This window comes from Megalops cyprinoides, chromosome 14 (assembly GCF_013368585.1).
Source record: "Megalops cyprinoides isolate fMegCyp1 chromosome 14, fMegCyp1.pri, whole genome shotgun sequence".
Classification (NCBI taxonomy): domain Eukaryota; kingdom Metazoa; phylum Chordata; class Actinopteri; order Elopiformes; family Megalopidae; genus Megalops; species Megalops cyprinoides.
This window is the reverse complement of record NC_050596.1, coordinates 2,268,406-2,295,791: the sequence shown is the minus strand read 5'-3', so window position 1 is coordinate 2,295,791 and position 27,386 is coordinate 2,268,406. Positions and strand designations below refer to the sequence as shown.

General features: G+C 45.2%; 1 protein-coding gene across 2 annotated transcripts in view; it reads left to right on the top strand.

Annotated features, from left to right (window-relative positions):
- The window catches only part of gsk3ba (glycogen synthase kinase 3 beta, genome duplicate a), a 76,257-nt gene that overhangs the window by 25,365 nt on the left and 23,506 nt on the right, over positions 1 to 27,386 (top strand). For both annotated transcript variants that reach the window (XM_036544818.1, XM_036544819.1), the window contains exons 2-3: positions 15,082 to 15,275; positions 20,556 to 20,639. In XM_036544818.1, coding sequence (XP_036400711.1) covers positions 15,082 to 15,275; positions 20,556 to 20,639 — 278 coding nt within the window. The remainder of the gene's footprint in view (positions 1 to 15,081; positions 15,276 to 20,555; positions 20,640 to 27,386) is intronic.

The following is a 27,386-nucleotide window of genomic DNA, read 5'->3' as shown; positions in this document are numbered from 1 at the left end:
GCCCACCTGAGTATTGTTGCTGACCATGTGCATCCCTTTATGACCATGGTCTACCCAACTTCTAATTAGGGATCAGCCGATATGGTTTTTCAAGGCCGATACGATAATGATCATCTGTGATAAAAAAAGGACGATAACCAATATTTCAGGCTGATATTTGAATGCTTTTAATTTTTTTTCCGGTGTGAAAAGAAATAGGCTGTGACAACATGGACTTAATTACAAACCCTCTTTAATTTTTTCATGTGTTTTCAGGCATGAAGTTAAATAAAGAGCAAAAAGATAAAATGAAAATTCTTTCTCAAAGATAAAAATAAAGTGAGAATTGCAATAACTAAAATGACCACATTTGGCATTACAGATTACTGTGAGGGTCACATTTGAGCTGCAGCGTGTGTGCGAGGGTGTGCACGTTTGAATGAGACGGTGTGCGAGAAAGAGGAGCTGCAGGGAGATTCTTGGAGCCCATTTGCTCATAAGTCATTTATGTGAAAAATGGACAGCTCATACAAAAGTAGGGTACTGTGTGGAAGGACTGTGATGAAGTTAGTGAAAATACTCTGAAGTGCAAACGGTGCTGCAATTTTTTATTTTAATAACTCAACCTCCATGATGATGATGATGAGGCCAAATGAAGAAACATCAAAGCGGCAAATGTGTATTTTCAGGTTTGCCACGACATTCCGACATACAGTGCAACCGCGAGCTAAAGTTGAATTTCGTAAACGTTTGCTTAAATGACGACTGTACTTCAGAAGGGCTGTGCTTTAGGGTAAATTTCTTTGAATGTTTTTTTGAAAGAATAAATATACATTACCATTTGTTAAATGTGCAGTGTCAAACTGTTGCAACTTATAGCATAAGTGCACCAATTAGTCATTATTTCTTTTATATTCCAAGCTTGTTTTTAGCTACTTATACTGCTTCAAAAAGGTCCAATAAGCCTAGTGCAATTTGGTTAATGGCATGGTTTGAGCAGAACGACCCTTTTACTGGATACTTACCTTCCGTCCTTGTTTCCAGCAGCAGGTCTGAGAAAACGTTTGATTTTCAAGTTCAGATAACGTCTGTCTCAGCCAGTGAGGGAATTTTATGGAATGTTAGCCATACCAATAGCGGTTTTTCTGAAAGAGGAGATGCGTTGGGATGGTACACACATTACCTCTAGAAGTTTTTTTTTTAAATCAGGATTTTTAGAAAAAAATGTACTGATGACTGATAATCAAAATTTTGCAAATATCGACCCCGATTATCTAATGACCAGATAATTGGTTGACCCTACACCTTAGGAGGTGGCCAGCTGCAGAGGCGGTCACACCAGGACCTCTCCCACTGTCCATCCAAGACATACCACCCTGAGCTAGCTGCAGCGTTCTGGTCTCTGTACTGCTGTACTGCTGAGAACAGGTGTGCTGTTCTCAGTCCCTGTGATAGGACTGACACCGCTGTAGCTGCTGCTCAATGTAGCCTGATCCACTGATCTGTATTTGAAATAGTACTGTAAACTCTGAACATGCTGGTCTGTTCAGGCCACCTAGTCACCATGTCCCACTGAAGCGGTAATCTGTTATCCAGAGCCCTCTGGCTCTTGCCTCCTTCAGCTAAAACAGGCAGTGCTATTTCCAACATGCTTTCCCAAACAGCCATGTAAGTCTGCCTCCATCTACACTCCCTTGTAGATAGACCTGGACAGCCCCCCCCCCCCCCCCCAGTGCTTATTTTCAAAGGGCCCTCTTAAATATTTACACAAGGTCATGCTCCTGAGTGGAGGAGACCAGTAGGATCAAGATCCTTAGCTTGGAGGCCTGTGATTGGACATAGATCTGGAGACCAAGCTAATGTAGGATGTGTCTGATGGCTGCAGGGGGCAATGTGAGAGTGGTGTGGATGTGGCTGGCATCATGTGGTCTCTTTACTTTAGAGAACACTGATTTGTAATGTAACTACCCCTGCTTTCACCACCACTGCTAAATTCACAACTTATTTTGCTGAATACCCAGGAGGGTTTTCAATGAGAAGCAATCCTCCTTATGTGAACTCCTTCAGCACGTCTTATTCATATAGTTTGAGTATTATATGTTAAATTTATATGTGTTACTTGATCATTACCATAGCTGGGAGAGTGTAAGGAGATGGCAAAGGGAGGCCTGAAAGCCTGTTCTTCAGCCGAACAGTGGCCCACATTTCAGATCATTATCTCTCTGAGGGTGGGTCGTCTTCTTTCATCAGGCATTTGGAGAAGGAGAAGAGTGCCCGTGGGTAATATCAGCCTCGATCAGCCGGCTGCTGTGAGTGACCTGCAGAGGGTCAGGGCTATGCTATACACATAGCAGACAGGAACATAGCAGCCCGTATTCCAGCAACAGTGGAGAGATCACAGAGGCAGCAGGCCCAGGGTGCTGGAGGCTCCGGCCATGATCCACACCCTGCCACACCCACCCTAAGTGCGTGCCTCATGTGGCCTGCAGGCTCTGTGGGGCAAGGTGGAGGAGCAGGTAATTGCAGCATGGCCTCTGGGCCGCCTCTGATCAGGATTAATTGCCAAGATGATGAAGCCATGCCCACCTTTCTGCTCAGACGCCACGCTTTTGGGTATAAAGGTTTTCACCAGAGCTAGCTAGGAGTGCCAGCACTCTTGCTTCATGTACTTGTGCCTCAGTAACCGCTTCCTGTTTTTTTCCTTCTGTGATGTGTGTATTTTAGTAGAAAAAAATCAAATGGGAGGCCTTGTTTTCGTGAAGTTTTGGTGGCTTCGTCACAGCCCATTAGCTGAAGCTTTCATCCTGCTGTTTTTAATTCACCATGGATTTAACACTGGAACGAGGATGTCCTTTTAATTTTTTTTTTAATTTTTAAGTCATGCTTTTTTAAAAGGGCCTCATGTTTTGTGTGTTGTTCCTCAGCTGTGGCATCACCATGGGCACACCCCTGGAGACGTCATGTCTACTGTATGGAATGATTGGGATAATGTGTTGCGTCCTCTCTTACATCCATAAATTAAGGTCTTGTAGTGCACCTTACAAGGCACATTGTCTGAACAGCAAGAACAAGGCTGTAGGCATAGAAAAGCAAGGACCACTTCAGTGATCTACAGATTTGAGACGATGCACCATACAAATTTCTTTTTCTCTCCTTTATCAGATTAAATGAGTACATGGCAGTGCTAATGAATTCTTATTAAAAATATAGTGCTTACCAGAGCCACTTGCTGTTCTGCTATGTGTCTAGCTAACAGTGGCATCATGTGGTGGTGCTGTTAGTAAGAAGCACCTCAGATGGCTACGAAAATGCAAACTGCGTTGAAGAGGAGTTAGGGGTGGAATGAGCACAGCAAATAAAAATTCCGCTGAGATGATCTTTTTTTGGCAAACAAATTACATTCTAACTAGTTTTAATTTGTCGCATTCTAATCTGATTTTGCATTGTGTTCTCAGGGCCAAAATGTTTTATCATTTTCTGATTTTGCAAAATTTGATACTGCAGTATTTCATCTCAGTCTCTGCCTAGTGAGATGTGCATCCAGCAAAAAAAAAACTGCTGAGGTATGCGTGCAGCCAAATCTGGTGCAAAAGTCTATAGCTGTTAAAACTGTAACATTTATTAACGTGAGTGACAACAGTTTACATCGTCCCAGTATAGCGCTGCTTCCTCCTTTCTGTCCACTTCCTGTTAGGCTTCTCCCTCAGCGACCACTCCTTTGTGAGGCCCCTTTCTACACACATGCATGACTGCCTCCTCTGCTCTGTATATGGCAGGAAGGTTATGTGAAGCTGCCACTCTTGCATGTGCCAGATCCACACCGGACTGCAGCAGTGATGTGACAGTGTTAATTAAGTCATGCTTCTCAGACCTACCTGCAAACCGTTTTCTTTACTGCGGGAGTTTGTCTCTGTCAGAAAGTAAAATTTGTAAAACCTGTGGTGAACATAGGGAAAAAATGGACCAGCAAGACCAAGAGCACTATATAGGCCTGCTTTGATTGCACTGATTGGAGCTTTTTGAACTAGGAGCCACTGATCTGGATGAGCTTACTGGCACTGTGACATCGTACATCAGTTTCTGTGAGGACATCTGTATCCCCAAAAGGAGTCATATCAGATACAACAACAACCAGCCTTGGTTCACCACTAAACTCAAACAGCTTTGTCAGTCCAAGGAGGAGGCCTACAGGAGTGGGGACAGGACCCTGTATAACCAGGCAAGGAACACACTGACAGGGGAAATCAGGGTGGCCAAAAGGGTCTACTCTGAAAAGCTAAAGAGTAGGTTTTCAGCCAACGACCCAGCATCAGTGTGGAAGGGCCTGCAGGACATCACCAGCTACGTGAAGTCACACCATGGAGAATTGTCAGCTGCCTGAAGAACTAAATGTGTTCTGCTGCCAGTTTGAAGAGACAATGGCCACACCCCTCACCTGCTCCAGTTCACACCTGGCACTAACAACTCTGCCCCCATCAGCTCCCCAGCCTACACTCAGAATCTGTGAAAAGGACATTCGCACACACTTTCAGCAACAAAAAAAATCAGGAAAGCACCAGGCCCAGATGGAGTTTCCTCCTCTGTCTTGAAAGACTGTGCTGACCTTGTCTTCACCAAGATCTTCTACAGGTCACTGGCACTATGTGAAGTTCCCTCCTGCTTCAGACGCGCCCCAATTATACCAATCCCCAAAAAACCCTGTATCATGGGACTTAATGACTACAGGCCGGTAGCACCTCTGTAGTCATGAAGTCCTTTGAGAGGTTGGTGCTGGCCCACCTGAAAGACACCACAGACCCCTGCTGGCCCCCTACAATTTGCCTACTGGATCAACGGGTCTGTATATGATGCAGTCAACATGGGTTTACACTACATTTTCCAACACCTTCACTGCCCACGGATCTATGCAAGGATCTTTTTTGTGGACTTAAGATTGCCGTTCAACATCATCAAACCAGAACTACTGCTCTCCAGACTTTCCCAACTCACTGTGCCTGCCCCAGCTGTCAGTGGATTACCAACTTCCTCACAGACAGAAAGCAATGAGGCTGGGGAAACTCGCATCCACTACCCGGACAATCAGCACTGGTGCCCTACAGGATTACGTGCTGTCCTCACAGCTCTTCTCCCTTTACACAAATGACTGCACCTCCAGGGACCCCCTCGGTCAAGCTCTTGGAGTTCGCGGATGACACAACAGTCATTGGTCTCATCCAAGATGGTGATGAGTCTGCACACGGATGGGAGGTTGAACAGCTGGCCCTCTGGTGCAGAGACAACAACTTAGAGCTGAACATGCTCATGACAGTGGAGATGATGGTGGATGTCAGGAGGAATCCCTCACTCCTGAACCCCCTCACCATACTAGGCAGCACTATCATGGCTGTGAAGACCTTCAGGTTCCTGGGAATTATAATCTCCAAAGACCTAAAGTGGGAAACCAACACCAACTCCAAGGCCCAGTAGAGGATATACTTCCTGTCCCAGCTGAAGTTGTTCAACCTGCCACAGGAATTGCTGGTTCAGTTATACACAACAATCATTAAGTCTGTCCTCACCACCTCTATAACGGCCTAGTTTGGCTCTGCCACCACACAAGACATCATCAGATTACAGCACACCATCAGGACTGCAGAGATCATCAGAGTTAACCTACCCACACTTCGGAGTGCTTATCCTGCTCTCAGATGTCACTGATCAGTGTAAAAGATCTCGGCACCTGCGAGGTGAACCACGCTGTCTGTCTCCAAGGACAGAGGGGTGACCACTGTCCCCTCCAGGGCTCTGACATTAATCTATGTACGGCATAGACCTGCTAGCGGATCGATAGCACCACTCTGTATAGGCCCGCGAAGCAGATCGATAGCACCGCTCTGTATAGGCCCGCTAGCGGATTGATAATGCCGCTTTGTATAGGTCCAATAGTGGATCGATAGTACTGCATAAGACGTCTAGTGGATTGATAGCACCGCTCTGTGTAGGCCTGCTAGCGGATCAGTAGCGCCGCTTTGTATAGGACCGCTAGCGGATTGATAATGCCACTTTGTATAGGCCTGCTAGCGGATCGATAGCACCGCTCAGTGTAGGCCCGCTAACAGATCGATAGTATCACTTTGTATAGGCCCGCTAGCGGATTGATAATGCCACTTTGCATAGGCCCACTAGTGGATCGATAGCGCTGCTCTGTGTAGGCCCGTTAGCGGATCGATAGCACTGCATAGGCCCACTAGTGGATCGATAGCGCAGCTGTGTGTAGGCCTGCTAGCGGATTGATAGCGTTGCATAGGCCCACTAGCAGATCAGTAGTGCTTCTCTGTATAGGCGTGCTAGCGGATTGATAGTGATGCATAGGCCTGCTAGCGAATCGATAGCATGTCTCTGTATAGGCCTGCCAGTGGATTGACAGTGCCATGCCTCATATGCCTGTTAAAAGAATGCAGGTCATAGCTGCTGCAAGTGTTTATGTAACATGCTCAAACTTTGCTCTGCATTTGTGCTCCTCTCGCCTTTCCACTCCGTACCCTCTTGTGCCTGTTCCATGGGACATGGCTTCCACATCCACCATAATCAAGGGTTTTCTGCATCACCATGGCAGCCAAGCTGATACTTTGAGTTAACTGTCAGCACACTGAGTGTAAAGTACACCCCTCCTGAGAGGTTGGACCACAGCCTGAGTGGCCTGGAAGCATTGTGCTTGCTCATCTGAAACACCAGACATTGTCGGTCCCAACCGGCACTTTGTGCCCTCGGGTCAGGTGCATCCCGGCAGAGTCTCTCTAAAAGGTCTCTAAATCAGCATGTTTCTAAATGTGATGAATATGACTGACACCCTTTTGCTCTTTCTGTTCAAAAAAAGAACAGAAAGAGCAAGTTTTCAAAAAACCAATAATTTATTTAAAAAAACACAACAAATAAAAGGAACCAGCTAGAGTACACAGCCAAACCAGTTCAGTCTCCTGGTACTGTAGTCTCACAGCTGTATTTAACAAGCTTGTTTAGACAGGTGAGACTCATTAACTGATTGCTGGCTGCAGACACATACTGGCAACTAACAGTGAAACAATTAACTGGTTAGATGTATTTGACATGAAATGAGCTCAGTTACTGACAAAATGAATTAATCAATCAATTAACAGTTCTGGGGCACAGGTGAAGTTTCTCCCTCACACTAAAAATCATTTCCTTTCATGCCTTTCTCTAAATAACTAAAGGAAACATTGGGGAAAGAGCCAGACACTTCCTTGAGCTCTGAGTGAGCTGGAATCCAGACCTCTGTCAGGGTGAGTTGTTACTAGAGTTGGACCTGAATATTCGACTATTCGGATATACGTTCGTTAGATAGGTATTCGGTTTCAATTTTGGAATTCGGATATTTGGATTTTTTTTTTTTTTTTTTTGCTAAATGTAGGCTATCAGTGAAGGCTAACAGCAAAGTGCATTTTGTCAGCACCTTCTTGTTATACTTTTTAATTGCACTGTTAAAATATGGAGCCCTAGCTAAGTTTGTCACCCTGGGAGGATGCTAGCTGCAGCAATGCCATGCTTCCATCTGCGTCCAGTGGGGCGTGAAACCATTTTTAAATACCACGGCTCCATAAGCAGTGACGGCAGTGAGTGTATAAGATGGGTTAAATGCAGAGAACAAATTTCGTTTTAATGTATGCGAGTACCGAGTACTATATAAATATGAATCTTATAAATACAAATCTCAAATCTTACATTTGTTGTAACTAGTAGCCTATGCTGTTTCTGCGCTTCTGTTTCACAGCGCTTTGTCTGGCGTTGTCTCGGTTTTGGAGCCTGTTGTGAGCATTTATGTAGGTCTATAATTTATCCATGATAAGAAAAATTGTCACAAGCTGTTATTATGTCACAAAAAGTGCACAGATAGGACCTCGTTAAACCAAACCCCTTGGGATTACAAACATGCATAAAAATGTTTTTTAACAAATAACAGTACAAACAAGAATATTGTAGAATAACAGAATCCTTAAAAATTAATGCCTTTAATTAAACTGAAAGACACGTGTTGCAGCACTATGCCGTCCATTTCAGCCAAGAACGGAGAAATGTCTGGCTGAGTCCTTCCCTAGTCATGCTCAGCCCCCCCCCCGATATTTGCTGTTGAGTACTACTGAAGCTACGGAGCCCCAAAAAATGGTATTCCGGACAGCCCTAGTTGTTACAGTGTTATAACATTACAGCGTGAGGAGCTACAGTGTTACAGCGTTCCAGGGTGAGGTGTTACAGTGGAGGTTGGCTTGCCTTTGCCTGTAGGTTTGCTCTGCAAGTTTATTGGTGGCTGGAGAGGAAGGCAGCAGCTGTGTCTGTGCCCAGCAGAGACAACTCTGTCCGAAAGGGCAGACCTGTCCTAGTGACCCCGTCTATGTGTGACATAACCCTGGCCACTCCTCCACCCGCTTTGGGTGACAGTCAGACATCACATTTGTGTAGGTGATGCTTTGGACTACATGACTTATGTTGTTATGTGTTTTTCTGCATGGGTCCTGCTGTGTTTGGGGTTGCATGCCTGAGGCCCTGACTCTGGCAAGCTGGAGCATGTGGAAGGGAGTGAGACATAACAGGAGGCCTGTTAACCTTTAACCTTTAAGACTTAAAAAGGACTTTGTACTTGATTCAGCGTAAAGTTAATCCCGCCAGTAACATCTACCAGTTAGTGGAACAATTGTGCCCCTTGTGCCATGTGCTTCCCGTAATTCACTCTCCACATCGGGGCATGTATTGACCAGCAGAGGCAGAGGCGGAGGTGGGGGGGGGGAGGTGGGAGGCTGAATGGTGATTTTGTGGGAAGCACATGGTCACAGTGTGCAAAGTTCAGCTGTCAGACACAGGACATGGCTCTGTCTGCAAGCGCTTGAGCTGCACCAAGCCCTAACCTTACACCAGCAGTATGGCCTACCTTCATTCTGACATCACTTCCTGTTCATTACTAATTGGCTGGAGCATAGTGGGGGCACCCTCCCACCAGTTACAAAATGGCGAGAGTTTTCTATTAGGTGAGCAATCTGCTTCCACCTACAAAGTATCTAAAAGGGTAAAAAGTGAAATTTTTAATTTTCAACTGACTTTATGGTGCAGGTTAAATGTTTACATTTTCTTTTGCTGGTTTATGGTGACCTTGGGTATGGCATGATTAATGTTGTGAATATATTGTTACACAAGAATGATACTGAGGAACAGACAGTATTGAATAGGGCTGGGTATTGGCACAGATGCCCCGATTCGATTCGATTCGGATTCACAAACTAACGATCTGATTCAGTCCGATTCAGTTCGATTCCGATTCAATAGGAATGAGATATGAAATACTATATAGCAGCTTTCCATATTTGGAAAGATGTTTAAAAACCTCTAAAGGGAACACAAATTTACAAATACAGAGTCACTGGAAATTGTGAAAACCACTAAAGGAAAGGCCAAAGACTTGTATAGTCATGTGCCGCTTAACGTCCATTCGGACAACCGTTCGCATATACGTCCGTAGTCCCATAAGGTTATAATAAAGTTTAAAAATCCCGATTGCAAAACGGGACATAGCAGACATAACCGGATGTAGTGCAGGCAACGCTTCCCGCACGCAACACGTGTATCTCATGTCTCATGGAAATAAAGCGATTGCGCTGCCTCACAAAAAGTTAGGGATATTTGTCTTTCGGGTGAAATTTATGGAAAATGTACAGAGTTCACGCTACAGTGATATTATATCATGAAAGTAGGGCATTTAAGTAGAGGCATGCAATGGTGATTTCCTCATCTCAAACAATTTATCAAAACAAAAGCCCACAACAGTGGTGGGTATACCACAACAAAAAATGTCAATGTCTCAATAACTTGTCATATGCCCTTGAGCATCAATTTCAGCTTGACAACGACGTCTCGTGCTGTTCACAAGTCGACTTATTGTCTGCTGAGGCATGGCATCCCACTCTTCTTGAAGGGCGGCCCTCAGGTCATTGAGGTTCTGGGGTACAGAGTTACGAGCCTCTACACGGCAACTCAGCTGATCCCATAGGTTTTCTATGGGATTCAGGTCTGGAGAAAGAGCAGGCCACTCCATTTGAGGTATCCCAGTCTCCAGCAGCCGTTCCCTAATGATGCGACCTCGATGAGCTGGAGCATTGTCGTCCATGAAGATGAAATTAGGCCTGTGTTGTTCATGTAGGGGCACAATGACTGGATTAATGATGTTATTCAGGTAGTATGGGCTTGTCACTGTACCATTCACAAAGTGTAGGGCAGTTCTGTATTGACTAGACACATTTTAACACCACCTCCACCAAAGGCTTGTCTGGTGACAACAGTGGCTGATGCATAGCGCTCTCCTTGACGTCGCCAACATCGTTGGCGGCCATCATTTCTGCTCAGCGTGATTCGACTTTCATCAGAGAACAGCACTGAGGCCCACTGGTCCCTCGTCCAGCGTAAATCCTCCCTGGCCCATGCAAGACGATCACGCCTGTGCCTGGTGGTGTGGTCAGGTACCCTTGCAGGTTGTCTAGCACGCAGACCACGCTGATGTAAACTGTTTCCAATGGTCTGACGTGACACTTGGGTGCCTCTCACCTCCCTTAAATGTGCCTGGAGTTGAGTGGCATTCATCATCCGGTTCCGCAGGGCACTGTTCACAATGAAGCGGTCATCAGTGTGGGATGTGGCCAAAGGACGTCCACTTCTATGCCTTTCTGTGACTCTTCCAGTCTCTCTGTATCTCTGTTGCAACCTGCTGATGACACTCTGTGACACTCTAAGCTTAGTGGCCTCTTCCCTCTGAGAACATCCTGTTTGAAGCCTCGCAATGGCGCGGTACTGTTGATCAATTGTTAGGTGTCGTCTTGGTCTCATGATGTCAAAATGTGAACTGCATGATGTAGAGGACTGTTTAAATAGCAATTCTAATTGAACCAGGAAATTTATTGGTCGATTCATGGATCGAACACCTGTTGTGAATTTTGCCGTTCAGCTCCTTGTTAGAGAACAGCAAGTTGTGCAAAAATTACTGAAACATTGAACAGTTGGACATGTGCATTCAAAAGTTCTAATTAAGTTCACCTGTAAAGGTTATAGTGCATTTTAGGTTCATCCTGAAATTTCACCCGAAAGCCAAATATCCCTAACTTTTTGTGAGTAGTGTATAATGGTACAGTACATAGTATACCGTATAATACATATGTCTTGATAGTCATAATAAACGGCTATGCTAATGTCTTATGTAGCCTATGTACTGTACTGTACTTTTCTATCATTGTTTTAATGTGAACTTTGCATACTTACAATTAAAAAGTTTACCATATAACGGTGTATGCTTCGACTTGTAAGCAGCAGCATCCAATCTCGTGCCTATTCCGTATAGGTTTGCTAAGTATATAGTATGGTATTGGCACAACGTCCAAATCACATAACGTCCTATTTCACAGAACGTATTGTGGACGTTAAGCGATGCATGGCTGTATACCAAAATGTTTTTATTTGAGGAACACATGGGTATAGTTCCTTAAAAACAAAACCAACGTGTATCATTGCCTACTTATTAATGATACGAAGCAGCAATGCGTTTGCATTAGTTAGCTCAAAGGAAGCTAGTTTGTAAGGTACAACAAACTTAGTTGTAAGCTACAATGACTGACAAAACGTAGCTGACTGCCAGCAGCAATGCTGCAATTGTGAACGTTTTCTTGCTAGCCTAATATGAATAACTAGCTAGCTAGCTACCTAGCTAATGAACATGAACAACTGCGTTTGTCTTGAATTGCGCTAAATTACATTGCATTCGTGAGCAAGTGTTGCTGTTCAGTTTAGCTAGCTAGCTAGGTAGTGGTTAGGCACTGTATTAAAGCTAAAAAGCTGTGACTGCAGTGCACATATACAAATATGTATACCAGTTATCTCCATGATTTCGGCCACCCTTCTCCATGCATCTTTTTTTATTTATATCTCTGTACGTATCAAGAGACAAATTGTAGAGTATGGGGAAACCCGACACTGCCACGATAAGCTTCTCCTCCATGTTTGACTGGAACCAAAATGTTGGATCATTTGTTTCAGCAACGTGTGTCACGCTGCCTTCGCCGTGTTGCATCGCTCAGTATTTGCAGAAGGTCGTTAAAAGTTAAACGAGAGAGCGACATCTAATGGGGGGACTAGTAATTGCCTTCAATCCGACAGTTAGGCTATGTCAGAGCCCGTCTATTTAATTCTCTTGCTATGTTTAACCATTTCGGAAATGAACCTAGAAATCCGGAAAAATGCATATTAGCCTAAAGATCGATCCATAAATTTAACAGATCAATATCGAATCGGACGAATTAAAAAAAACAGTTAATCGAAAAAACGATATTTTCGCACACCCCTAGTATTGAAGATGCTCATCTACTAGAATGTTCCATCTCTCCTATAGATACAGACCAGATACATGGTCTCTCCTGCTGAAGAGCAGTCAGTAGGAGGTGTTTAAGGGCCAGAGAGGGAGGGGCCTGTTTCTGTGGGAGGGGCAGATATAGACAGACTGAGGCTGTGATTATAGCTCTGTGAGAAGGTGAGATCCTGACTTGTTACTTTTTTTTGCCTTTGGTCAGTGACACATGCTGTAAGACATGAAGCTGGTAGCAGGTGACCGTGTGGCTGCATGATGCCAGTAACGGGCATTGTTGGAGCCTTTTGTTGAGGGAATTGCAGCACAAATGACAGCAAACCCTGTTCATTCGATCTCCACCTCTGTCCTGGGTTGCCTGTTGTCTGGGGCTCTGTGCTGTGACCTGGCCGAGAACCAGATCTCACTCTTTGAAGCAGCCAGCTATTTTGCTGCCATTGCAGTAATCAGTTGGAACTTATTGAAAAATTCCAGCCATTTGCTGTGGTCCCCCAGGACCAAAACTGTCCTGGTCCGGGCTAGAAAAGGACAAGAGAAGGTGTGTGTGGGCAGATACAGAGGAAAAGCCACAGGAAGTCACCTTTGTCCCCTCATCCCAGCAGTGTGACTCGCATTAAGGCACTGGGGGGCTGCAGGTTTGACTCCGAACTACACTGATATTAACAAGTGCTGAGTCGTAATTGACTGCAGCAGGTCGTGGGTTCAAACCCTAGACAAGACGCTGCATTGAGCAGAATCCTCTTCAGTGTAAGTCAGCTCATAATCATCTTTGTTTTTTTCTCCTGCTGATGGTGGCTTTTGGGACAGTAATGATATAAGTTTTACGAAATGAACCCCACATCAACATCAAGTTTTCTCTTCTTTTTGATATAACCCCTATCTGTGCCAGTATGATGTTCCATGGGTTTAAGTGCCATATCACCTTTACAAAACCTATCCATTAGCTGCACCCTACTTGGCTAGGATCTAGACAAAGTAAGAAGAGAGACGGAAATTATCAAGTGATACTGATTACATGAAACCACCTATAAAAGTAGTGTCTAGCTTGTGTTTAGTTAATACCTAATATCTAGCACGGTACTTAGAGTAACTTTACTAGCTAGTGGGCTGGCTTTTGAGACATCTTTATTTCCTAGACTATTATAATTAGGGATGCAACGGTACACGGTATTTTGTCGAACCGTTCGGTATGCCCCCTGCAGTTCAATACGCACTCGTGAACTGCGGTAATACGATATGCCTGTCATTTTCCTATAATTTTCAAAACTTGCTTATTGCGTTGCAGACTACATGCACATTGTACATTCAGATCCACAGAACATCTCTGGAGCCTGTCAGAATTTCCCTGGAGCCTATCAGTGCTCTGTATGCAAATATGAGCTGGAGAAGAGAGGGGAAACTAAAAACAAACATTCTCATGTACGGTCACACCGGTGTGATTTGCCGTTTAGCGCGTATGCTAAAACTGGTGCAATTTAGGGATGAAATGGTTGCCGGCGGTTAGTATTACCATATCAAATTTTAATTGCCATTAAAACCGTGGTTGATTACCGCGCTTTGAAAAACTCACATTAAATACTGCCTAGCATCAACCAAAGTTAGCGAGTCTCCCAGACGCAGGTACGCAGGCGCAGCATGCCATGTGGGTTTGTTTTGCGTCAGTGAAAACATGGCGGAAGGCAGTGATAGCACTCCAGAGATTTTTAAATTTTCACACCGTTTCATCTCTAGTGCGATTAGAACACTAGATTGGAAAAATTCGAGCTAATTTTATCTTTGCGGGAACAGCAATTTAGCGTTAAAAAAATATAGCAAATGCTAACTGAAAACAATGAGAAGCTTAATAACGCTAATGAAAACATAACAAACCATGTAACGTAACAGTCGCGCTACATAGCATAAACATAAGTTACTATGCGAAAGGATTAAAAGTTCTATAAATGCATGATGTTTCCAAAGTCAATGAGTAATTGTGTTAAATAATCGTCATCTCAATATTGACCAAAATAATTGTGATTATTATTTTTGCCATAATCAAGCAGCCCTACTAGTCAGTCATGCTGCCATTTTTCTGAATGGAAGGTTTTATTTGTCTGTCGGCTAAATAAAGGGTTCATTGTTTAAAGGGTGATGTGTTTTTATTTTTTTCTTAAATATAAAGATACGGAGACCGTACTGTTACCGTGACCCAAAAACCGCGATACATACCGAACCGTGGGCCCACTGTACCGTTACATCCCTAATTATAATGTTACACAATAGACTTTTTTGTTGGCCTACTACAAGAATTGCTTGCTTCCCAAAAGAATATAAACTTTTCCATCTTCGGTAACTTAACTTGGCTTTGCTTCAACATTTATGTTTGTCAATGATGTTAAAACAATGTAGGTAAATTCCATTTATCCATGTTATCTGTGAATATTGTCAAGACTGGCACAAAAACTGATGGTCAGAATGAGTAAAGCAAGAAGAAATTCCACTGACATGATAGTTCTGGAAAAAAAAATGTTAGTTAGTCCAGCCAGTTTTAATCTACGTCACACGGTAGTTAGATTTCCAGGTATATTCTCAGGGCCACAAAACATGTCAGTCTGTGATTTTGCAAAATTGGAAGTGAGGGTATGTTACCTCATGCCTAGTTTGCACACAGCTGGTTGTTCTCCCTGACTGAGGCTGATGACTCCTCTCCTCCTGCCCCTCTCCCTGTGATTCAGGAGACAAAGATGGCAGCAAGGTGACCACGGTAGTGGCCACGCCGGGCCAGGGCCCCGACCGGCCGCAGGAGGTCAGCTACACGGACACCAAGGTGATCGGGAACGGCTCCTTTGGCGTGGTCTACCAGGCCAAGCTGTGTGACTCTGGGGAACTGGTGGCCATCAAGAAGGTGCTGCAGGACAAGAGGTTCAAGGTGAGCTGGGTGCTTGACAGCCCTGGGGTGCGGGTGAAGAGGTGGCATTGATGACAGTGGCTAGAATGCTTGAAATCACAGAGTCATCTGGCAACGCTCGGAATCTCCGCCCATTTTCACAGCCCTGCAGACTCACCCTCCTGTGGCTGTGAAGCTTGCATCTCATTGGATGAGCTTGAGTTAACTCTCCACTGTTAGTGTAGCTAAGGTTTTTGTCCTTCCTCGTTCTTACTTGCATTCTGTGGTGAAATGTTCATTTGGTGAGCTCAGTGATGTGAACGAGGCCCTGGGGCTAACAGGATTGGATGAGGAGACCCATTCTGCTGAGTGGATGCGCAGCGAGGTGTGAAATGCCGGACAGAGGGGGGGTGTACATAGTGTATTTCCCATAATGCCTTGGTGTGCCACATGGTGGCGTGCTCTTCTCACAGACAGAAAGGAGCCATTCTGCACATCAAGGGACCACCTTGGTGCTTGGCTAATGTAGACCCTGGGCTGCCCATCCGTCTGCCAAGCCACACAAACTCATATCCACACTGTCGTGGATGTGATCTGATCACTGATTGCTTCTACTGTGCGGGGAGATGTCAGAAGTGGACTGTGGATCGTTCCTTAGGTCCTGGGCTTCTGAAAGACAGCACAGAGGTGTCAGAAACGTCTGGATGGGCAAAACTATTATATTCTGTGTCTAACCACCTCATGAACCAATCAAAAGACTTCGCTGTCCACAACAAATTGGCATGATTGGTTCAAATCAGTGAATTACCAACCCCTGATGGTAGCTCCAGCCATTTTTGGTGTCGTGGAGCTTCTTTCTGGTGCCACTACTGTGCCTCACGCCTATGTGGCTGAATGCGTTTATGCGTGCGTGCGTGTGTGTGTGCGAGACCCTGACTCTTGAATTCCCACACTGTCCTTGCTGTGGGTGACGTAGATTTCCACCACCTTTCTGCATTCAATGTGAGCAGTGGGAGGGAGGTAGGTGAGGCTTCTTTTGAATCACTTTTTGCCATGGGGATCATGACCAGAAACGCCCTCCAGGTAGTTCAGGCTCCTTGAATCAAAGCTCTGCCCCTTTGTATGAGTCCTTTTTAAGGCGTGTTCTTTCATGTAACCATAGCCCATGCCTCGTCATTCCTGTCCCCATGTGACAGCACAGGGGCCACAGTAACATTAGCATATTTATGGGGGGTATGTGGTAGCACCCAGCCGTGCTGCACAACTAAGCCCCTTAACCACCCGCCAGCAATAATACTCCCTGACCCAAATGTGGGGGGCGCTGGGCCCCCTCATTAGTGCATGCTTCCCATACAGATGGGTCTTTACCAGAGCTTATAGGCTGTTAAACATTGTATGTCGCCATGGTTATGAGTGCAGTGTTCCATCTAGCACTGCTTCTCATGACTGGGTCAATCACGAGTCCAACACTGCGACCCGTCACAGCTTCCCTGTAATCACAGGTATTGCATCATCAGATCATTCCCTCGAGCATGTGTGGGGGGCGTGGGTCATGGGGGCGTTACACATTTTCAGTGGAACCATTATAAGATGAGACATTCAGTTCTGCGTAAGATTCCCCAATTACAGTTATTGAAATTGGATCTCGCTCTGGCCATTGAAATTTAATTTTCCTGGAATGCTGGGAACACTTTAAATTGGCCTTTTTGTTCTGATAACTAATATGAGCTGGTGTTATTGGCGTTTTAGAACTTGCTGATTCAAGCCTCAGCCAGAAGGCTTTTAACATGAAAATGATTCTTTCTTAGTGAGGGGAGAATATTAATGAGTTGATATGATGTTAGCTTTTTGCTCAGAGTGGTTCATGCTAGTGCAGGTTTTTTTTCCTTGTATCAGAAGCATAAAGGTGTTAAGATGAGCCTCTTTGAGATGTATAACATTTGACTTCATACGTTTTGCACGCTAAGAATAGATCAAAAGGAGCTATAACCCAACTGTCAGTCTGCCACACTGCTCCGTCTCTTGCATGCACGCTTGCATGCGCTCTCTCCCACATTGCGCGTCTCATTACTGCATGTTCCGTTTTGAGCAGGAATGGTTATGAAGGCTCAGAAACCCTGAAACCCCTGGCCTGCTGAGAGTGGTCAGCTGTTTCCGTTCATGAGAAACTCTGCAGTTGGCAGGTCTGGCTGACCAAAGGTCAGAAGATGACTTCTGTGAGTGGTGTGAAGAGGATGGAACCCATGGGGCGTTGGTGTTCACTTGCAAGAGCCTTTTCCCTCTGCATCTCAGACTGCAATACAGCTATACCTGGCACTGGGTCAGTGGGTAGACAGGTCTTTGAGCCCTCTACTCTACAACTGTCTGTGCTGAAGCAGTCCACAAAGCTGCCACAGTCTGGTCGAACTGAGGCTGTCCATAATGAGGCTGCAGTGAGGCTGGTCATATTGAAGCTACAGTGAGGCTGGCTGTGGTGAAGCTGCTGTGAGTCTAGCCTTATTGAAGCTCTCTGGTACTGAGCATGCCAGATTTGACCATCCCCCAGTACTACCTCTGGTTTTGTGGGCATGGATTTCAGAATGTCCATATCCAATCACACACACTTCAAAATGAATTTACAGTATTAATGTATCTTCCCCTGTACACCCACCCCCCCCCCCCCCACACACACACAACCACACACACACACACACACACACACACACACACACACGTGCTGAGTTAGCCGTTTGCAGCACATAAGCCGTTGCTTTTGGCTTGTAGACCTGTGTTTGCTTGTGATTGGTGTTCTGGGGATGTTATGACCATGTGACTATGACCCTCAGCATCTGTGAGCGTGTAATGCTGAGCGCCAGACTGGTTGTGGTTAGGGTTGCGCGATATGACCAAAATTTCATATCTCAATATAGGTGATTTCATATCCCATTAACGATACATATCAGGATATAGCACATTTTCTGTAAATTCAATGAGTAAATAGTTTATATGAAATGACCACATGGAAAGGCCTGTTTCTTATTACATTTTGAATTATATACTCGACAGATAAAAGGTACTTACTCATATTTGATTATTTTTCTCCTTTTATTTAGAACCTTTGTGCAAATTTTCAGTTAACCCTTTTGCATGGAGGTGCGATTAAATTAGATGGATTAGATTGGAAAAATTCTAGCTTTGAGAAAATGATTTAACGTTAAAAAATATATTAAATGCTAACTGAAAACTATGAGAAGTTTAATAACGCTAATGAAACATAACGAACCATGTAGGGTAACGCGCGCTACATAGCATAAAAATAAGTTACGTGCAAAAGGGTTAAGCATGTAACAGAATATAAAATATTAATGTATAAAATATAAAAAGGTAAATAGAAAACATTTTTCAACTATAGTTCTGTGTCACGTTCACTTTCCTGCCTGCATCCGTGCAGTGTGGAAGAACGCAAAGCATCGTCCAAATGACGAAAAATATTGCCGTAAAGTGTGTGATTTGCGACACAACAAAATAAACGATAGAGCATAGTATGAAACAATAGACGTTTTTCTATCGTCACACAATATATATCGTCATATCGTGCAGCCCTAGTTGTGGTTATGTGGTCTGAATGATTTTCCTTGCAGCAAGGCCATGCAGGACAGGATGGCTGTTTTCAGCACCACCACAGCTCTCCTAAAATGCTGAACATGCTCCAACTCCCAGAGAGAGACTGCGTTTGCACATGTTTGTGTGTACCAGTGTGTGCACACATAATCTTGTGTGTTTGTCCACGTGCATGTGCATGTATGTTTGTATTTGATCTGAGCAGTTTTCAGTAGTGCTTGCTTCATTTGTGAGGCTATTCTCTCCAGCATGCTTCTGTAACGAGCGCGTTCCTGAGAGCAGTGAAACCCACCAGCTGTATTTAATATCTCCGTTGTTCCTGTTTGTTCTTTCCTTTGGTAACGGGGGCAGCAACAGAATGCCAGACACACTCTGTACTGAATAGCACCATGTCTAAATGGTCTTTGACCTCATTTTTTCTCCACACAGTGAAAGCCGTGAGACAGACACCTAAGGATGGGAAGCTCCTGAGCTCCCAGAAGCCTTTGGGCTGTCACTTCTCTCACTTTACTGCACATTGCAAGATTTAACTGCAGAATCCTTCAATGTGATCCTTCACCCCCATTTACTGTACTTCACTCTCACGTGCCTGGATGAGCAGAAGCAAGAAATAAAGCCAAAGAACCTTGGTGTTGAATAAAGTGTAGTGAAAATGCCAAGGCATTTATTTGTTTTAATTACTTAACTTTACTGGCGTTTATTGGAGACTCGGCGATAATAAGAGACCTGCGTTTATTTCTCCTAAAGCCCTCAGGTTTCTGCAAGTTATTGGTAGCTGTAATGACCAGGAAAATTCACTATGTTTTTTTTTTCCCCCAAGTAGCCTACTTAACAAACATTATACAGTGATCTTTGGTAGCAACTCAAGCAGTAATCACTAAAAAAGTAAGTTAAACATTGTCATTGCAACCTGTGATGGGAGAGCACAGTCTGTAAGAATAGCAGTATCACTGTGAATTTAGGCTATCATGATCCGAAAGACAGCTTGTTTTGTTCGTTTATGTTTAATCTAATTCTTGAATAGATGAATATGCATGAGGCAAACTGAATTCACTAAAACAACCTCATTTAGCCTAATGTAAAAAAATTGTGTTATTTCGTTTTTTAGACACAAAAAAATAGGACTGCGGTAAGCATTTTAACCCACTGCTCTTTCGTTTTATAGTCACTAAAAATAAATATAATTTTTATATTATTTCACTGAAAGGGTTGCGCAAATCCGCAAACCTGCGTTTATTGGAGACTCAGCTATTATTGGAAGTTTTATGGTACTTGTTTATTGTTAAACGCAGAACACAGAAGGGCAATGAGGCGCAATAAGAATGCAAGGTAGGCTACACGCCTTTTCTCCTTTATGAAAAAAAAAAGGATTAAGCCTAGCCTATAGCCTAAGCTAGATATAAATTGTCAAATGAAACTAAATAAAAAATTATTTTGGCTAAATCTTTTAAGTGCAAATTTAATCTTTTTTTTTTGGCTCAACCGAAATAGTTTCTCATGCGCATGTGTGGTTGTGCGGTTGCTTGCTATCCCCTGCGGTTGGGTTGTCAATAGCGCGGTATTGCGATTTTGCAGTTATCGCGACAGCCGTACTCTTAGCTTACACACTGTAGGACTTTAAGTGGAAAAACATGGGGAAGTGACTGCACTGTTAAATAAGAAATGAAACCTGTTCAGCTGCTCTCCTGATGGCTTGTGTTGTTCTCTCCCTCTCTCTCCCAGAACCGTGAGCTTCAGATCATGAGGAAGCTGGACCACTGCAACATTGTGCGTTTGCGGTATTTCTTTTACTCAAGTGGAGACAAGGTGAGGCCTACCCCCAGCAAAATCTGTCTGTCTCTGTCTGTCTGTCTCACTCGGGCTTTCCATTTTCCATCTGTGAAGGACAGAGTGTCGCTTTGAAACCACATAAAGCCGAGTAATCCATTCCTTATCACAGGAATTTGTGATGATTCCAAATGAATTTTTAAATGTGTTAAATGATGATTGTAATGTAAGGCCTTGCTTTGAGTTTGGTTTGATGCAGGGATTTTCTGCAGCTGTGAAAGCACCTGGCGGAGGCCAAGGTTGAGTCCCAGTCTCGTCTGCTGGCAAGCCCAGCTGGCCTCAGATGTGGCTGGGGAGGATTCCATTCCTACAGCCTCCCAGCCAAACTAGACTTACAGCAGGCCACAGTGTGATCACGGCAACAGTTTGTTGAGGTCACTCTGCCCTTAAGTGTGTGTGTGCGCCTGTGTGTGTATGTATGTGTGTGTGTGTGTGTGTGTGTGTATGTGTATGTGTATGTGTGTGTGCGCACATTTGCATTTGTATGTGTGTGTGTTTGTCTGCGTATTTGCATGCATGTGTATGTTAGGGACTTTTCTCTTGCCGTGGTGTGTGGGCTGATTTCCAGGCTGTGAGGAGCACTTTCATGGAAAGAGGATGTAAGGATATCACTAAGGAGACTTGGACATAGTCATAGCCAGTGCTGAGCCCCTTGGCTAGCCCTTCAGAAAACTCTCTCAGGTCCACAGGGCATTATTTTGTAGCATACCTTCTGTTGGCAGGACCTCCAACTGAAATGAAAGCCACCATGCCATTGTGAGGTGGCTGTGTCCAGGCATGCTGCCACTGTCACTCAGGACACCCTGAGTGGAGTGCCCCCTTTCTGCCCTCTTGACCTCTGCTGGGGAGGTCTGTGGGAGAGGTAACCTACACAAACTTTCCTCACCTTTTCACCTCATTGTCTCTCTTAGGGCACACTGTAGTAGTATTGGCACATTATTCTCAAGTGTGTCTAATATCTTGTTGGAGGAAGTCTCATCTGCTTTCAGATTTAAACCTGCTCTTTCCTCTTCTTGTTCTCTCCACTGTTTCCAAACAGCATTCTGGGATATGCCCCAGCTGGTGACACTCAAACTCCAGTGAGCTTTTCTAGCTGACAGTCACATGGCCTGGTGACACCTATCACTCACGGTGGTTAGTTTTGGCCTGTTGGTGGTGGGCGTGTCATGAGACGTGCATTCCGAGCACAGTGACGCAAAGTAACGCTCTAGTCAGAGGGGGATGATTAATGGCCCTCCTGCTTTTCTGTGAATGCAGCCGTGGTGGCGGAGCGCATCATTCTCATGAGGGCGCCAGGGCCAAGCTCACACAATGCCTCTCTATGTTTAGAAGTGACTCAACCCTTTTGTTTCCATTATTAAAGAGCCTCATGTGTCTGGGATGTGAGTGTGGCTTATTACGGTGTCTGGGATGTGAGTGTGGCTTATTACTGTCTGGGATGTGAGTGTGGCTTATTATAGTGTGTGGGATGTGAGTGTGACTTGTTACTGTGTCTGGGATGTGAGTGTGGCTTGTTACTGTGTCTAGGATCTGCATGTGGCTTGTTGCTGACCTTTGAAGTGCTACTGTTCACACCACCAGGGTAGAGAAGACTGTGAGAGAGTAGAAGAGAGTAGAGGAGCCTATGGGAAAGTAGAGGTCAGTACAGGAGGCTGTGGGAGAGTAGGGGAGGTTATGGGAGAGTAGAGGTGAGTAGAGGAGACTATGGGAGAGTAGAGGTGAGTAGAGGAAGGAGATGGCCGGAGGGAAGGAGTATGCTGCCCTGCTTGTTGTGCTTTGTGGTGCTTTGCAGATGTGCCATATTCACCCATGGTTGGGCAGCTCTGCATAGCTTGGTCACTCCCCTGGATTTGAGGCTTGCCCTGAAGACTTTTTGATTTGGTAACATATTGCACACACACTCCCATGCTCCAAATCCACAGACCTCCAGGCCCCTGTGAAGATCAGTGTTGTGAAAGGAGGATTTTGTCTTTGTTTGGTTACTGACTGGTTGCATTTCTACCTGTAATGGATAACTGGAGTTATTTTCGATTCTTGATCTGGATGTCAAGGTTTCAACAGAAATGATTACATGGATTGTGAAGTAGAAATGATGTCTACTGGAAAGACTTGGAACTGTGAAGTCTTGTGAGTGAGTTCATGAGTGACTGCAAGTAAGTAAATGCCTGTGTAAATGCCAGCGTGAGTGTATGCCTTTGTCACTGATCGTGAGTGTGTGCCTGAGTGAGCAAGTGTGAGTGTGTGCGAGTGTGCACCTAAGTGAGTGAGTGGGAGTCTGTGCCTGAGTGAGCGAGGGAGAGTGCCGCCTGGGTGAGCGAGCATGTGCCTGGGTGAGTGAATGCGAGTGTGTGCCTGAGTGAGCAAGTGCAAGTGTGTGCCTGAGTGAGCAAGTGTGAGTGTGTGCCTGAGTGAGTAAGTGTGAGTGTGAGTTTATGCATGAGTGAGTGCGAGTGTGGGTGTGTGTAAGTGTGTGACTGAGTGAGCGAGTGCAAGTGTGTGCCTGAGTAAGTGTGACTGCGAGTTTATGCATGAGTAAGTGAGTGTGTGTGTGTGTGTGCCTGAGTGAGTATGTGCCTGAGTGAGTGAGGGTGAATGAGTGTGAGTGTGTGTCTGTGTGAGTGTGTGCCTGAGTGAGCGAGTGTGTGTGTGTGCTTGAGTGAGTATGTGCCTGAGTAAGTGAGGGTGAGTGTGTGCCTGAGTGAGCGAGTGCGAGTGTTTGCCTGCCTGGGCGAGTGTGTGTGTGTACTTGAGTGAGCGTGTGTCTGAGTGAGCGAGTGCAAGTGTGCGCCTGAGTAAGTGAGTTCATGTATGAGTGAGCGAGCGCGAGTGTGTGCCTGCCTGTGTGAGTGTGTGCCTGAGTGGGTGAGTGCGAGTGTGTGCCTGAGTGAGTGAGGGCAAGTGTGTGCCTGAGCGAGTGAGTGCGAGTGTGTGCCTGCGTGGGTGAGTGTGTGTGCCTGAGTGATTACGAGTGTGAGTGTGTGTCTGAGTGAGCGAGGGTGAGAGTGAGTTTATGCATGAGGAAGTGTATGTGTGTGCCTGAGTGAGTGTGTGCCTGAGTGAGTGTGTGCCTGAGTGAGTGAGTGTGAATGCGAGTGTGTGCCTGAGTGAGTGAGGGCAAGTGTGTGCCTGAGTGAGCGAGTGTGAGTTTGTGCCTGAGTGAGTGCGAGTGTGAGTGTGTGCCTGAGTGAGCGAGTGTTTGTGTGTGCTTGAGTGAGTGAGTGCGAGTGTGTGTGCGAGTGTGTGCCTGAGTGAGTGTGTGCCTGAGTGAGTAAGTGTGACCGTGAGTTTATGCATGAGTAAGTGAGTGCGACTGTGTGTCTGTGTGAGTGAGAGTGCGAGTGTGTGCCTGGGTGAGCGAGTGAGAGTCCGTGCCTGGGTGAGCGAGGGCGAGTGTGTGCATGGGTGAGTGAGGGATAGTGTGTGCATGAGTGATCAAGGGCGAGCGTATGCCTGCATGAGCGAGTGCAAGTGTAAGTGTGTGCCTGAGTGAGTGTGAGTTTATGTATGAGTGAGTGAGTGTGAGTGTTTGCCTGAGTGAGCGAGGGCAAGTGTGTGCCTGCATGAATGAGTGAGTGGGAGTGTGTGCCTGCGTGTGCATGTGTCTTTGTGTATGTGGGTACAGCTGAGTCCGCGATACGTGTAGTGCGGTTTTTGTTGGGAACTAAGAGAGAAGATGCAGCAGATGTGTAGTGAGCTGTCATTGGTTTCTGCACCACCCCAAAGTAACATGCAGGCATCTGAGGGCTGGGGACATACGAGCTCTGCTTAAGACCAGTGTTATGTGTTAGAAGTGGGATGGGCTGCCACAAGGCCATTGGAGGTGTGCCCAGTGTGTGAGCCGTATGAGGGACCCCCAGGTTAGGTTGACCCCGGTGTGAGGGACCCCAGAGTTGGGTGAAGCACGGTGTGAAGGACCCCAGAGATGGGTGAAGCACGGTGTGAGGGACCTCAGAGATGGGTGAAGCACTGGTGAGTGGGGAACCCTGGGATGGGAGAAATACGGCAGAGGAATGCGTGAGGTACGCCTCGGTGCGTGAAGAGCATGGGCACACTTCCCAAAGGGGAGGGCAGTGTGCTAGAGTGCTGTCACTACAGTTGAGTATGTGCTCTGACTGCCATAACAATGAGCCTGGTTCTTTGGCGTCGCGGTCAACGCTGCAGTTTGGTACCCCGTAGACCCGGGTTCGAGGCCGGGTGGGGTGACTGCTCTCACCCTTCGCTACAGTCATTCTTGGCCGAAGCTGTCTCTGACCTGAGGGGTGTCAGCAACTCTGCATCCACTACTGTGCAGTACACACAGAACGGCACACATACAAATGTATATACTTGCACATTCACACTGAGTGCACACACACTCCCTGTCAGGGCCAAGTGTGTGGCTTGGTTGAAGGACACTGCTGTTGTGTGGCTGCAGTTCACTAGGAGCAGCAGCATGGGCCACATTGTGGGGGTACACTGGGTTTGGTCCCAGAGTCAGTCAGGATTACCATTAAAGCTTGATGCTTTGTGACTTAGGGTGACATTGGTACCTGCAGAGGTTAGGCTTTAATGCAGGGCTGCTGGAGTGGGCAAGAGGATGAGCAACAGAACCCTCTCTGCTGCCCTCTTATGGTGACATATGGAAGCGCAACCAGCTGAACACCTCATCAGGAGGCCAAAGGTAACACCACAGAATAAATGGTTTTCAGAACTGTCTGGCTTTGCCTTTTGGTGTTGCTTAGTATCAACTAATATCTGTGCTTTGGTGCTTAAAAGGTTGCAGGTTCAAATCGTGAGTGGGGAACTGCTCTGGTGCCAGGGAGCAGGGTACTTGGATCCAGACAAAAATGGATCATATGTATAAAAGCAATCTGAATATATCTCCCTGCATAATGTAGCCATACAAGAAATATATTGAGAATGTTTTTTTTTTTTTTTTAGCTCAGTCAATATATTGAAAATATGTAAATATTGCTGTTTTGGTATATTGCAATATATTTCTGCTTTGCATTAATATATTTTACATGTATTTGCAATATATTTTTGGATTGGACAACATTTTTCTAAGTAGAGTACAATATGTTACATTTGCATATAGGTATGTGGATGCAGCATCAGTTTGCTGAAGAAGGAAGATGTAGGTTAGTGATGGTCATGTATGGATTTGTTTGGAAAAGTGACAGACAACAAAATTTGTGCTGAAGAAGCTGGTAAAACGCAGCAGGAAGGTGTGGTTACCTGCATGATGAGGTACACGTACGTACACAGCACCTCGTCCCTCATTCTGTGTCTGTGAGCACTAGATCTGAGTGCTGATGTGGGATTGGTGTCACATGAACAGGATATGAGTTTGGCGTGATTTCCTGTCCTGGCTCCATCCCCTCGGATTGCCCCTCGGAGGTCTGCCTGCACTCTGCAAGAGGCAGCTAATCAGCCGTTGGCACTGCCCATGAGCCAGTCAGCTGGATCTCTAAGGAGCTCAGGAGCCAGTCAGATCCCTGCTGCCCGATCAACTATAATGGATGGATTGCTGTTGCCTGAGTGAGGGCGGGAGAGGGGAGAGGAAGAGGGATGAGGATAGAGGGTGAGTCATCAGCTCCACTCTGCTAAATTTAGGTCTGGAATCATATTGGAAGGCCTTTCTACCCTTTCTTTGTCAATGAAAGCCAGTCAGGCCCTGCTCGACATTGGCTTTGGGTGCTGTGCCAGCACCAGAGCTCAGGGGTCACAGCCACAGTCAGGTGTGTGGACCACCGCTTAGTCAACACTACCTGAGAGAAAGATAAAATTTTCCTTCACAAAACAGGTCCATTTGTTGGAATGTGTTGCTTCCCCCTGCACTGTCTCTGAGGGTGTGTACACCATCAAACACTGATCTGAGTTGAGAGCAGCTGCTGCTGTGTTCAGTCTGTTTCTCATGGAGGGTTTTGTCAGGTTTCAGTGTCTGCATGTCGCTGTCTGCATGCATGTGACAGCTGTGGTAATAACCTGTTGTAAGGAGTTGGGCACAGGGACTTAAAACCGTATTATGCAGTATTCTAACCCTGTTTGTTCATTGTGCTGCTGCTTCTGTGCAGGATTCAAATCTGTGCAGCATGCCTTGATCTTTTCAGTATTCACAGTTCTGCGCAGGATGGCTGGTTCTGTGCAGTAATCCGATAATGATATATCGGCCGATATTCTTTCCCCCCCCCTAGAAACACATAACATAAACAAAGATTTTCCCAAACATTTATTATGTGTGGTTATTTGAGTCCTCACCAAGATAACATGACTTAATGCAGTTTTAAAATAAACTTGTTTTATTGTCATAAATAGTACTTTGAACAAAAGTACAACAAAATATATTAACGTTTTGATAAGAGTCAAATGTATAAAAATACAAAAAAAGTTTTAAAAAAATATTATGCCATCTTAAACTAAGCAGTAAACTGATACAGTGACCTAGAGTAAAAGCTGCTGTTGAATGCATCTAATACTACATGACTGTCTGCAACGAGGACTTGCGACTTTGGGATTTCACACTACACGTTTGAAAGAGAAGCTAGATAACTTTGTTTGGCTACCAAGCTATGTTAGATAGCTACTTGTTCAGCTCACTTTTATTTACGTGTCCTTGGTTTAGCCCTTTCGCACATAACTTATTTTTTATGTTAGGTAGCGCACGTGTTACACATGGTTCGTTATGTTTTCATTAATGTTCTATTGTTTTAGGTCTCGCTCTACCTAAGGCTTAGGTAGAGCGAG